General features: G+C 29.6%; 1 protein-coding gene across 4 annotated transcripts in view; it reads right to left on the bottom strand.

Moving 5' to 3' along the window:
- The window catches only part of Tusc3 (tumor suppressor candidate 3), a 219,032-nt gene that overhangs the window by 86,110 nt on the left and 117,444 nt on the right, over positions 1-15,478 (bottom strand). For all 4 annotated transcript variants that reach the window (XM_027954702.2, XM_027954703.2, XM_071609233.1 and 1 more), the window contains exon 6: positions 7,509-7,598. In XM_027954702.2, the coding sequence (XP_027810503.1) occupies positions 7,509-7,598 (90 nt within the window). The remainder of the gene's footprint in view (positions 1-7,508; positions 7,599-15,478) is intronic.

Below are 15,478 nucleotides of genomic sequence, written 5' to 3'. Positions count from 1 at the left end.
TGTGGCTTTGGAACACAAGTATTTATATCTACCTTGAAATTTTTATAAATGAGAAAAATTAAAGTTCTAATAACATTTATCTAGTGTTTCAGGATTCCAAAAATACCAAGAATAGAAAAATAACCATGAGTGGGAAACTTACGATTCTGAAACATAAATTAATAGTACTACATAGAGTCATGGCTTTTCATGTTTTGATTCAAAAGTGGAATCTACTGTCAGTTTATATAGAGCAAGTTTATTGTTCCATTTCTTAACAGCACAAAGAAGAATACAAAATTCTCTGGTAAGATAAAGAAGACAGGACACACGACATGCAGCAGTATTTCTGGAGAGTAAGACAGATGAAAAGTACGCTACTGCAAAATTTCATATGAATTTTGAAGAAGTTTATAAGCATAAAGAAACTGTACCTATGTTCATTTTAATAGATTTGAATGTTAATGGAAATTCTACTGCAATTGGGGATTTAAGCTTAGCTTTATTTTGTAATTGTGTTATCCGTGTTATAAGAAGAAATGCAGAAGTTTACGAAAATCTTAAGCCTGAAAATCTTTCTTCACCTGTTTGTCTTCAATCGTTTTATAACATCGCCTTGGGAATTTATACAGAATCATTTCTTTATTTAATACATATATTTACAAGGCTGATATTTGCTTGATGTAAAAAAGAACATTCAATCCTCAATGGCTTTTTATGTACTCTGCTTAGTTTAAATGACTAGTTGGGATATTAATATTCTGCCTTTATATTTCTCAATGCTTTATTACTTAATCCAGTAACATTCTCTTTAACCTATTATCTATGAACAGGTACTTTACTTAACCACATTAACATATTCTTTCCCTTACAAGAAACTATAGTTCTATACTGGTGCCTTTTTTAGAATTTTCTAAATTTCCATGATAATAAGTACATATTCCTTCTATGATCAGAAAATAAATTTAAAAAACAAAGGTTGAAATAGAAACAATCAAAATATATCAGAGAGAAAAACTTGGAAGAATCAGATAATTAGGGGGAAAAAAAAAGCCTAGAACATGATGACAGATTTAAGTACTTATTCCTGACCTATCTTTAAGCCACCTCAGTGGTCTAAGTAGTCCTTACCTATGTGTTTTTAAAGGATCATGTTAGTTAAGTTGTACAGGTATTACGACATGGATGTTTTTGTTTTTGTTTTCTAGCTGTGCTGAAGATCAAACCTAGGGCCTCCCACATGCTACCTCATGCTCTACCACAGAGCTATACCCCCAGCCCTCTCTCACCATATGTAACTAGTATCCATAAAGAAAACAAAAGGTATTACTGGATTCACAAGTTGTTCAGAATCTTTAGTTTTTTTGAACTTCAATCAAAATTTAAAATGGACATAAGCATAAAGATTCAAACATTAATCACTTCTGCTAATAATATATTTAATATGTTTAAATTTATATATATATATATATATATTTAGTAATATATTTAATAAATTTAATTTTAAATTTATATTTTGAAATAATTTGATATCATCAATTTAATCTTGAGTAATTCTTAGTCACATTATAAGTTTCATGATTCTAATTCTGAATCTACTGCATTCTCACAGAATAATACTTTTTCTCATTTATACAATACCTATTCTCCAAATTCATAGTACTTTTTCTTGTAAAATAATATATGTCAAAGTTCTTTGTACATTAATTATGAGGACTACCAAGAATATGTCTAGTGCCTATAAAAAGTGAACAGAGGACATAAATAAGTGTGAGAGGCACTGAGTTAAACATAGGTTCCTTTATCTCTGAATATGTACTAAACATTTCCAAGTTAATAATATTGGATTTGGGGATTTACTAAATGCCTAATAAAGAAAAAAAATTAGAACACAATGATAACAATCTCTCTTAATCATTGTAAACCATCAATTGAGTAGGTTTTATTATGAAACATCTATAAAAATATTATTTGAAAGAGCTGAATTAGGTTCAATAAGATCAAACATTTTTAAAGCTTCTATTTAAAGCTTTTGTTTTAGAAAAAAATAATAGGAAAATATGACATAGAAAAAAGTTCATATTTTAAGAATATAAAGTTGGATGAATTTTAACTGATCTCATGTATGTACCTATCACCTAGATCAAACAATAAGTTATCTAGAAAACCATTGATGTCACACTGTAATTACTTATCCAACCAGCTCAAAAGTAAGCACTTTTTTTTTGACTCTGAAACACAGATTATTTTGTTTGGTTTCTGAGCTTAAATAAATGAAATTTGACAATAGATACATTTTTGTTTCTGGCTTTTTTCATTTGGCATTATAGAGATTCATCCTTATGGTTTTGTGAAAATAGCAGTTATTATTATATATGTTCCAATGTCTGAACACACTGGAATCTATCTATCCTGCTGTTTGCTGCTGTTGTTGTTTTTTTTTGGGGGGGGGTACCTGGGATTAAGCTCAGGGGCACTTGACCACTGAGCAACATCCTCAGCCCTACTTGGTATTTTATTTAGAGATAGGGTCTCACTGAGTTGCTTAGCATCTTATAGTTGCTAGGGGGATGGGGGGTGGCTGCAGATGTGGCTCAATGGTTAAGTGCCAAGGGTTCAATTTCCAATAACAAAAACAAATAAATACTGAACCCTTATTTCACAGGACATATAAAACTATATTCAAAATCTATGATAGACTTAAATATAATACCTGAAACTGTTATAAGAAAACAGAAGAAAAGTTTCACAACACTGGTCCTGGCAATAATCTTTTGGGATATGAACACAAAAGTAAAAAAATAGGTAAGTAGGACCACATCAAACTGCATGACAAAGGAAACAAAGAATAAAGAGAAAAGGTGATCTACAGAATGAAAGGAAATATTTGCAAATCACACATCAAATAACGGGCTGCTATCCAAAACATATGGAATTCCTAAAACTCAACAGCAAACAAACAACTACATTTAAAATATGAACATAGAACCTGAATAGATACTTTTCCAAAGAATGCATACAAATGGCCCATATATACATCAAAAACTGTTTGTTCAACATCACTAATCACCAAGTAAATGCTAATGAAAGTCACAATGAGATATCATCACATATACATTTGGAAGGCTATTATGAAATAAACATATACTGTTGGCAAGGTTGTGGATAAAAGAAAAGCATAGTACACTGTTAGTGGAAGAGTAAAATGGTACATCTAATGGGAAACAGTATAGAAATGTCTCAAAAAAGTGAAAGCAGAAATACTATATGATCCAACAATCCCACTTCTATGTATTTGTCCCAAATATTAAAATTAGAATTTCAAAGAGAAATCTGCACTCTTATACTCACTGCAGTACTATTCACAATAACCAAGAAATGGGACAAACTAAATATCCACTAACAGGTTAATAAATAAAAATGTGGCATATACATATAATTGTATGTTTTTCGGGAATTAAAAAGAAGGAAATCTTATCATACATGACATGGATGAAACCTGAAGACAAAATGCTAAGTGGAATCGCCTAGATACCAAAGGACAAAAAATGCAGGGTTCCAATTTTTTAGGGTATCTAACAGTCAAAACTCAGAAGTAGAGAGTACAATGGTGATGGCTAAGCACCTAATACTTGTGAAATGGGGAAATATTAATACTCAAAAAGGAAAAACTTTCACAAGATAAATCCAGGAAATCTTGCTTATTGTTAAAAATGTTGTATTGTACACTTAAAATTTAAAGAGAGTAGATGTAATGTTAAATGTACTTGCTATAATTGGAAAAAAAAACACCTCACAAATACAGGAAAAACATGACACAAAATAACTCATCCCTACTCAGAATTGTTTTTAGAAACTATGTCTTCAGAGAAAGTGAGACAATATTTCATGAAACTATAGAGAATCTGATAGTGAAAATCTAAAGCATTTAAAAAGTTCAGTAGTAAAGAACATAATTCTTCATTAATAGTTTTAGCATAAACTTCTCAATCCATTGAACATAAATCAAAATATAGTTGACATCAATCATTTAGCAAATCTGAAAAAAAAAATTAGAATCCGATTGCTGCTTTTGGGGTATAATAGTTTCCTATAAATAGTTTGCAAAATTTAGTACAAGGAGACTATAATTTAAATTTTATTTTTGACACATAATAATTGTACATATTTATGCGACACAATGATGTCTTGATACATGTACTCCCTGTGTAACGATCAAATCAGGTTATTTGGCATATTTATTGACTCAAGCATTCATCATTGTGTAAGAATACTCCAAATCCTCTCTTATAGTTATTTTGGAACATACACTATTGTTAACTATAGTAACCCTATGGTGCAGGAGAACACCAGAACTTATTCTTCCTATCTAACTATAATTTTATACAGTTTTACCAATCTCAACTCCTTCCCTGTTTTGTTTCCCCTCCCTAGCTTCTGGTAACCACTATTTTACTCTACTTCTATAAGCTCAGCTTCTTTAAATTCTCTATTAAAGTGTTAACAATATAAATAAATATATTTGAAAATTAGATTTATACATGAGGAAAATGGTTTTTACAGAAAATTTTATTTTATTATTATGCTTCTTTGTGTACCTTCAGAGTACCTTTTCTCAAGAGCCGTGCCAACCTTTCAAAATGGTATGCATGTTTTACAGATGAAAAACAGCTTAAGAGAAACTCTGTATGTTTAAGGATTTGACTAATAAGCATTGTTAGAAACATTAAAAATTATTCTACTAAAAGAAAGCTTACAATATCTAAATAGATTAACAATATATGCATAAATGTATATAAGAAAGGAGAGACAACAAAGAAAGAAGGAATTAACCTCAGAGGAATGGTAGACTAGATGATATTTGAATGGTGGTCATGATTTTTTAAAAGTAATGAATACTCCAGAAATGGAAGCAGAAAAATAAATCATGTCTTTGGAGAACAATGAACAGTACAAATAGGCTAACACTGAGTTTCTCTACAAAGTAGCAGAGTATCAGGTTGAAAAGAAAAATTATAATGGGCAGGAAATCAGGAGCCATTTAGGATTTCCAACTTAAGTGGTAACTGAAATGCACATATAACACTATTATTACCACAAAAGTATGCTTTAGGAATATTCATGTGATAGCCTAAAATATTCATTTACATAGCCTAGTGCCTGACATTCAATAATCAACAAAAGATGGCTTTTGTTGTCATTATCAGTGCAAGTTTCATCATTAAAGCACACTTCAGTAAACCATATGCAAGAGGACAGAGCCTCAAGAACAAAACGGTGAAGAAAACAAGGACATAGATCACATAGACATATTAAAATATTACATAAGAAAGTCGATCAATTTTATATACTTTAATGAAATAAAAACATTAATAAAAAGAATTTTTTAGCCTAAGACATGCTGTTCTAGAAGAATATTAAAAAATAATAAAGACTGTGGGGATGGGAAGGATGGTAGAATGAGATAGACATTATTACCCTATATCCTTGTATGATTACACTACTGGTGTGACTCTACACCATGTACAGCCAGAGGAATAAGAGGTTGTGTTTCATTTGTGTACAATGTGTCAAAATACTGTCATGTATAACTAATAAAAACAATTTAAAGAAATCTTACAGTTTAAAGACTTTTACACTGGATAAAGATACAATTAATATATACCAAGTGAATAATAATTGTCATAGTTACATTGTTGTTTTTATATTATCTAAGTTCAGCTTTTAAAGAAAAATTTGAAATTTGGAATGTAATGTAAAACTTTGAAATAAAACTTATTGCTTAACCAAAAGTATATAAATCCTAATTCCCTTAAAACTAGTTTTTCTAAATAATAAAACTCAAGGAAAAAAAAAGGTTTTTTTATAAAAAAAAAAAAAAAAAAAAAAAAGCAGTAATGATGGGACTGGGGTTGTGGCTCAGTGGTAGAGCGCTTGCCTAGCATGTGCGAGGCCCTGGGCTCAATCCTCAGCACCAATAAAAATAAATAAAATAAAATAAAGGTATTGTGTCCAACTACAACTGAAAATAAATATTAAAAAATATCAGTAATTATAAATTTATATTTCCTAAACATACACATTTAAAAATATCATAACAGTGACCAAATCTTTGCATTGGTCCCATTTTTATGATAGGAATATATCAGTGCCCAGAACAGACAAAAATCTGTGCTGTCAGAAGCTTATATATAATATTGGAGTCACAGTGAAAGACAACAGAAATGACACAAAATATGTAAATTACATCATATTATAAGGTGATCAATGCTATTAAGGAAAAATAAAACAGGAAAAGGAGAAAGTGAGTATAAGGACTCACTTTATAAGAGAAAAAAGGACTTTTCAAACAGGGTGGTAGGTGGTATCACTGATGAGATTGAATTTATGGTGAAGATTTAAAGATAAGGGAATGATTTGTTGCTCCATAACTATCCAATTTTCTTTGTAATAACTTGATTTTGAATGTTGAAGGCAAGTTGAAATCATTCTTCTCTTTATATAATGACATTTCAAAACCATCAACAATATAAAAGTCATGTGTGATTAACTTATGGCAGATGATTATCCATATAGTCTAATGCTGACTGTAACTTTACCATCTATAGGAGAAATCTGAAAATGTTTGCAAAACCGTTAAGACCAAATTGCTTATTATACAGTATAAATGACTGCTAGTCTGCTAATATGCAATTAGTTCCTAAAACCTGATTAAGCTATCCCGCATCAAGGGATATCTACTGAAATATTTATATATGAAATGTAATGTAAGCACTCATTTCCAAAAACTCCAGCAGCAAGAGAAAAGAACAAAGTGGGAGAACAGATAAAATATTTTTTTTAAGTTAGAGAAAAATATGTATTTTAAAAGTATTTTGAATCTTCACCATCCTAATACTAAGCTTCATGGAAAGTACTAGGCTATGCTGATCTATTACAGTATTTCCTACCCATCAAAAGAAAAGGGAAGGCAATAAACATTATCAAGTGAATCCAGGAGCAGTGAGTGACTAATGTGAAATCTGCCAGTAATTTAAAAACATATCAATTCCACTTTTCATTTTCTGGCAAAGGATTCTTAACATTCTACCATAATGACAGCTAGAAATCTTAATGATGGTTTAATTAACCTCTTCTGAAGTAGGTTAAATTTACCATTGATGGTACACTGGCTACAAGGTGTATACATTTTCTTTTGTGGCATTACATGTTTTCACCATAGCAATTTATGAAGTTAAAAAAGTAGAATATACATCATATATATTGATGTGATAGATATATTGATCTTAAAAATCAACATGAGAGCAGTCTTCACCCTAAAAAAAAGTTATATGTGTATGAGTGTGTGAGCATGTGTGTGGGCATGTGTGTGCACACGCACATGTAAACATGTGACAGGGGTGGTGAGAATAAACAAAATATACAGTTATGAATAGAATCCTCTATTATAAATGCTAAACCTAATTTCTGATTCCTATCATTAAGTAAGAATTAAGTTTAGAATACCAATGGTTAGAAAACACGCTTACCACTTGTCCATTGTGTGGGTTCTTATGAGCATATGGAGGTCCACGAATATGATTCCACATTTGGCCAGATGTCATAGCAAAGACTATACACTGAAAAAAAGGTTACGATGTTTCAATATATAAATCAGAGAATACTAAAATTATGTATTTTTTAAAAAAATAATGGTCATCATTAAAAATATCCTACGTTAGTATCCACTTTAAAAGTTTTCAAATTTACTAAACATATAACCATGGAACTTTGGGTAAATTACTTATTTTCCTGTCAGACTCCATGTCTATAGAACTCAGATACCAACTCTACTAAAGAGATACACTAATGGTTAAATTGGATAACATATGTAAAGTATCTGGCATGGTGACAGACAATCTGATACGTGCCAACCTGAGCTAGTCAAAAGCACAGATGAGATTTTTGATGTTTCAGTGAGACCTGATAATGATCTAGATTTTCTAAAACTCATTCCTTTATTACCTTATATCACCAAAAGCCTACATTTTTAGGTTAACACACTTATATCCCCATAAGTATTTAACTGCTTGAAGCACACTGTAGAACAGTAACTTCAGCAGATGTTTAGAGATGGAAGAAATCATGAAAAAATACGGCCAGGGATAACTGAGAGATCATTTTTATGCCGGCTGGGCCTATGAGACAAATATATATATATATATTTGTATATATATATATTCATTATATATATATTTGTATATATATTTGTATATATATATATTCATTATATATATATTTGTATATATATATATATATATATACAAATATATATATAATGAATATATATATATATACAAATATATACAAATATATATATATATTAGTTTTTCATATATATATATATATATATATGAAAAAGTAATCTCAAAGATCCTAGGCATTAAAAGAGAGGGTGGGGGAGAGAATATATAAGTCAGAAGTCACAGATCAATCACTACAACACATGTGTAAGGGTGATTTGTTTAAACCACATAAAATCTTTAAATTCATGACCCTGAACACCTTTGCTCTTCAATGGGATAAAAACAAACATTCACTTTATCTTATAACTAACATATGTAATTTCCTTCAACTATGAAAGTAAGTAGCAGATCACAATAATTTTATTAGGACCTGTAGTTTTGCCAATGAGAGAAATATATTTCAGATCATAAGAGTCCCAAATTATAAGTTATAGCTAATATCTCAAAATATTATCTGTACTCATAATTACCTAAATTTATGGTAGTTTTTAGATCCACATTGGGTCTCGTGATTTAATACATCAAATAAGGAAACAGATATCACCAGCTTTTCTAGTACTTGAGATGCTTAAATTCTCTAAAAAGACTGTGATGTTAAAATTAGATATAAATGCTATAATGGTATGCTCCTTAATATGCACTTTAATACATGATTTATTCAAGATTCCAGGAACCAGTTTAATAAAAGCAGGCTTAAATATAAAATACTCTGCTGAGTCATTTGAAGTATTAACAGATGCATTTACAGTACTTATAATTACTCATATAACTATAGCACTTTTCTCATAAGACAATACATAAACATAAATAAACATAAATTTAAACATAAACTGAATAAACATAAACTTCTGCAATGTAAAATAGCCCACATTTAAATATTCTTTAAATAAATAAGTGTAAATGATGCTTCCTTTTTTGATTTAACAAATGAATATCACCATTTCATTACTTTCATTAATCTGGAAATTTTAATTTTTGCAATTAATTTTAATAGAATTTCATATTTTTATTTGACTAAAATATTTATATAATAAAGGGCCTAACCCGTAAGGGTAAACAGATAAATATATTTTTAGAAAATTAGCACACTCCTTTAATCAGCTGAATTCAAGAAATGGAACACTGTCAGAAAGACAGGAGCCCTCTTGTGTCTTTTCCTAAACATTACTAACATTTTCTTGAAAATGCAACATTATAGAGTATGAATACTCACCTTTAGTAGATACAATGAAACATTTTTCAGGAGCCTAAATTAAATTTATCTTCCAAATAGGAGTTTTGGTGGATAAAAATCTTCACAAACAATTCATTTTTAATGTGACTGAGGTGTAGTAGGGTCAAACTACAGTTTTATTTTGCACTTTTATGCTGATTAATGCAGTTGAATACTTTTTCAAATTTTGATTGAAATCTGGATAGTTCTATGAACTTCCCATCAAAAGACCTCTTAATATTTGGTTACCTGCCTGTTATTTTTTTGTTAAAGTTATTTATACTTCTGGATGCAATTCTTTGTTCAATATATACAAAGCAAATAATCTTTATCAAAACTATGACTTTGCATTCTTTTCACTTTCAAAATAATGTATTTTAGCAAAAAGCTCTCATTTTGGTGGGGTATGGGGGATGAAACCTATGGCTCATGTTTGTTTGCTTGGCAAGCAGTCTAACACTGAGATATACCCTCAACCCAAATATAGAAAATATAGATTTTTTCAAGGTAAAAATGGATATATTTAAAATACTGAGACAACTATCTAAGAACATGTTATACCCACCATTAGTATAAATCTTTTAAAGAATTTCTTCAAATGATAATTGGTAGTTTTCAGTGTACAGGTGTCACATACTTTTAATTAGATTGATACATGACTGTTTTAATACTATGGCAACAGATGATTTCTTTTGAAATTCTATTTATTTTTTTTGCAGGTACATACAAATACGTTTGATTCAATACACATTGATTATCTAAATCTTGCTTAATTTACTTATTAGGTCTAATAATTCTTCCATGTCCACAACAAAATCTTCTGCTAATAGGGCATTTTTATTTTTAGTCTTTGTAGAATGCATATATATTTTATTTTTGTCTTCATGCATCACTCTGGGCCTTAATACAATATTCCATACAAGCCATCTCATTCTTTATCTCTGGAGCTTCAAGTTATCAATTATGATATTGACTTTAGGTTCCATCCTTTTCTTTATTCCCACTGTCAGTGAATCCATTAAATGCTTATATGCATATATCGAGATGACCAAGATATTTTTTCTCTATAGTTGTTAGTGTAGAGAATTATATTGACAGTTTCTCACATATGAAACTATTTTATATTACTGAAAAAAACATTTGATGACATATTACTATTTTTAATCACTAAATGCTAGTACTTTGTTTAAAATAATTACATCCCTGAATTCATGAGAAAGATCGACCTATCATTTATGTTTTTAAAATGTCCCCATCAGATTTTAAAACGTTTTAAAAATAAGTTGAGAGGCATATCCTCTTTTTACATTATAAAAAAAATTTAAATAACACTGGCATTAGTTTTTAAATGTTTGGAAATATTAGCCTCTTTATGTGAAGGTGTTAGCAATGGATTCAATTAATTTAATTAATAGTGCACTAGGCACATATTCTCTTTCTGCTTGTGTTAGCTTCGTTTATTAAAGATGCTCAACTTCCTTGATACTATCAACTTCATTGGTGATATGACCACTTAATCCAATATGGTAATGTACTAAGTCATGATTAAATTATGACTCTGATAAAACTCAGTCTGTCTGACTGAATCCAGCCTTTAAGGGTTTTTAAGTCAGATCCCGTAAGTGAGCCTCAATTTAATTTTTGGTTCAAAAAATTACAAAATAATCTGCTTTTCAGAAGCTTTTCACTTAGGATTTTTAGTTATTATCCCTCAGCAAATTCCCAAATCTCAAGACTTGTGAAGTTTTTGTCAACAATCATGTTTATTTTTCTGCTTCTTCATAGAATCAGACACTTCAGGGTTTAAAGTTTCATATAATTGTTCTTTTTGAACACTGGCTTCAGACCAAATGACTAAATAGAAATGTTAAAAACAGCACTCAGATTATTTGCTGTAGTCATTTCAAAGAACACTTTTAAAGGCTGTCTCTTTGGAAAGTATTTTATTTTCTAGATTTTTATTTTCCTGGAGAATTATAAAAATAGTTCCATCTTAGAAAAACAATAATTGGTATATATATCATATGTATACTATATATACAATAGCATACATATATGCTATAATATGCTATTTCATAGCATTTGTGCATATTGATGCACTTGTCTGATTTGTCTTCCTCACTATGGAAGTAAAGTCCCTGAGAACAGATTCCCAGGGCTCATGTCCTAGTGTTTTTTACCTTGTTCTATCTTTGTATCTCCATGTTGTTCTTCATAGTTCTGAGTACACAGAGTAGGCTTTCAAATTCTAGTTAATTAGTCAATAAATAAACATGAATAAATAAAGGTTAATGCACTGAAACCCATCATTGCTATTTTAAAACTAATCAAAATGTAAATAACATAGGCTGTGGTTGTGGCTCAGTGCTAGAGTGCTTACCTAGCACACGTGAGGAACTGGGTTCAATTCTCAGCACCACATAAATAATGAATAAATAAAATAAATGTATTGTGTCCATCTACAACTAGAAATATATTTTTAAAAATGTAAATAACATAAGCTAGTATTTCTAAGGAAAAAAATAAAAACATGTACTAGTCTAAGTCATAAAAAAACAACGGTATAAATACCAATGAAAGTAACAACCATATATTAAATTTTCCTTAAACCTAAGGAAATGTATTTATCCATTTAACTTTCACATAAAATATTTACTGAGCACTTTCTTCATGTCATGCACAATCTAAACATTAGGATTACACAAAAAAATGACAGAAACATCAACCTCAATGTAGCAAGAGAATAGTTAACTTCTAGTATTATAATAGGTAAGTATTCAATAAACCTTAAACTGAACACAACATAACTTGGTATCTTTCTCAAATGCAGGTTTCCGTAACCCTGAATTAAGAACACCAGTGGCCTGAGGTGTATCTATTTTCCTTGTTTTTCAAAATGAGCTCCTCAGTTCCTACATTGACCAAAGAGGGACAATGTGCTTCATGCCCATTTCCACTACAGTAACTGTGCTTTTAACTATCCTAGAAAATAGAACTTGAGGAGAGATTTAATTTGGGGAAAATGTTTCTTATTGTATCTTTAAGAAAAAGAAAAAGGAAAAAATCATAACATGCTTTTAACACTTTGGGTTTATATGTTTTGGATTTCCACTATGAAATTGATATAAACTTGAAAATCAAAAGTTTTTGTTTTCTTGCAAAGCACAAAATATAAATAAGATCATGAGTTAATTTGAAGTTATCCTAATTAATCAAATGTTCAGTAAACTGTTCATACATGTGAAAATTAAATGCAGTTGGCCTTCAATATCTGTGTTCCACATCTGCAAATTCAACTATAGATCAAAAACACTTCAAAATAAAGAAATTTTGACTAAAAACACACAGAATTTTTTCCTTGTCACTTATTCTTAAAGATATAACATTACAACTATTTACCCTGTACTAGGTATTTGAGTAATCTAAAGATGATATTAACATGTGTATAGGTTATATACACATGTTATATAGAGCATGTGTATAGGTTATATACAAAAACTATTTCATTTTATATACGGGACTTAAGCATCTATAGATTTTGATACTCATGTGGAATCTGTAAACCAATTCCCTACAGATATCAAATGACATAATTTTATAGAACAAGATTTAATATTTTATGTAGATTTTATGCAATTCTTTTATATTCCTTATCTTTAAAATATAATATTATTACATTTTGAGTAATTTAATGACATTTCATCACTTAACTAACAATTGGTATAAATGACCAGAGTAACAGCAGAAAAGCTTGTCAGGGAATTCATATACTACTCAATTTCTACTATTCACAAGTGAATTATTTGTACTGAGTTTTTAAAAACGTGGTTAACATATTCAATTTTATAAAAATCTTCTGTAAAAATGTTATCATTATTGTACTGTACTCATTCTATAGACTATATTTGTAAGAAAAAAGGTAGGAAATGTTTTATGATTCTTTCAGTTACCAAGAAAGGCTTCTTAAGATAAGGTATATAATTTGATAGAAAGGACCAAAGGATACACTGAGGATAACTGTTCAATAAATATTATTTATAATCACCAATGAGTTCAATTAAGATTAGCAGAGGCATGGAGTGTTGAGGAACTTCACAGGCTAAGTAATTGTCACTGTTAGAAGCAAAAGATTCAGGCAACCACATTCAAATGCTAAAAAAATTTCTGTCCATAATATGGGTAATTTAAATTCTGTTATTGAGGCTATTGCTTCTCTTCATTACAGAAAATTAGTAACTAGATTTATTAAGAAAAATATAAACTCATTTCATTATATTATAGTCATAAGTCTTTATACAAATATTCATTTGCCTGTACATAGAAATAACCTATTTGCAAATAGACATTCCTATCTTCAAATGGCCAGAGGACTCCATTGCCTGATGGCCAAAACCATTAAGGGTCATCCACAAACAACAGTGACCAATTATTCACTCCTCATAGTGAACAAAACAATAAATCACAAAGGTAGTAACCATTAACACTAAAAGCATACAATTCTTTTCAAATAAGTTTGGAAGAATGAAAGTCCTCTTCCAACATCTCTTAGGTCACAGCCATCCTGTAGCTTTGAAAGAAATAAGAAATATAATTATTCTAATAAATCACAAAGCATATATGCCAAAGAACCTTTCATAAGTGTGAAAATTAAGAAGTGTATATAATCTTCAGCTCTTAAGCTTTTCAGAAAATTTAAGTAATGAAACTGATATAATTTGTTCTGGTGCAGAAGAAATGTTGGGGTATTTGAATCATCCTACTAATACAGATAATTTGAGCTAACAGGCAGAAAATAGCTTCTAACCTACTGTGGTTTACTATGATAATAAAGGTTGGGTTAATAGATATTTTTAATTATGTTTTATTTTACATGCTTTTAACAATATATTCTTAGGATGCTTTTCTTTGTGTTTGAAAATGAGTGTCATTACTCATCACAATAATATCTGGTTTGAAATGACAAAAATCTATGAAGAGCTTTAAGCTGCCATGAAGATCTGCATTATAGGCTCCAAGTAAGTAGCATTTTAAACACTATACATTTTATTGTGTATATATGAATTATAATATTATGTACACCCGTAGTTCAATATTTTATTGAACCATTCTACATTAAACATATCAAAAAGCAGGTATTATGTTCACTCACTGTCCATTACCTTCATGTTTGGGGATAGCAAAAGGGAGAAGGGAGTGAAACCATAACCAATCAATGATGCATATTTTATCCAGAAACAATCATAAGCTTCTACATACAGTACCGAACAAGTATTTCTGTTCCCTCCACCATGTTCTAGGAAGTATGAAACCAGAAGGATCTATTCATGAGTACATTTCTATTATGTGTTTTAAAATTCAACAACCAGAAGCCCTAATAGATCTATGTTTTAATATATGTATGTTTTAATTCCTCTTTATCAGGAAGTTACAGGATTTCTGTTTGTCCTATACAATAAAGCAATAACTTCCTATCCTCAATATACATACATTTCATTTTTATCCTATGAGTCATTCCTTTCCCCAATATACATATCATTCTTATTCTTCCTGTGAGTCATACAAAATAAAGTGAATACAACAATGAAAATAAAGTCTTAGAATATAGTCTACACCAAACTGAGGGCTCATTATCACTAGGAAATACCACTAGGAAGTACTTTTGCATAGGTTCACTAGTAAAAAATGCATCAGTTATTTGTAGCTAGTCCTGTTCTTTATTAAGAAGTATCAAGGAGATAGTTTGTACTATACTATTTTTCTAATTATTCACCCTTCTGTATATTTTTTTGAAAATTTTAAAGTGATCTAATTTCATATAACTCCTCACTGTTTTTAAGAGTTTTGTTTTAACTGTGCAATCCAAGACTTTCATCAGAATTGCTACATGTTCACTGAGAGTATTTTTACCATTTTTTTTAGAAATACATTCAAACTTCCAAATCAGAATGAGATATTGTTTATTTTAAGTAGACAAATGTTTGAGAATCTCAATAAATGGGGC

This window comes from Marmota flaviventris, chromosome 3, assembly GCF_047511675.1.
Source record: "Marmota flaviventris isolate mMarFla1 chromosome 3, mMarFla1.hap1, whole genome shotgun sequence".
In the NCBI taxonomy this organism is placed as follows: Eukaryota; Metazoa; Chordata; class Mammalia; order Rodentia; family Sciuridae; genus Marmota; species Marmota flaviventris.
The sequence above is the reverse complement of the archived record's forward strand: the minus strand, read 5'-3'. Positions and strand labels throughout refer to the sequence as shown.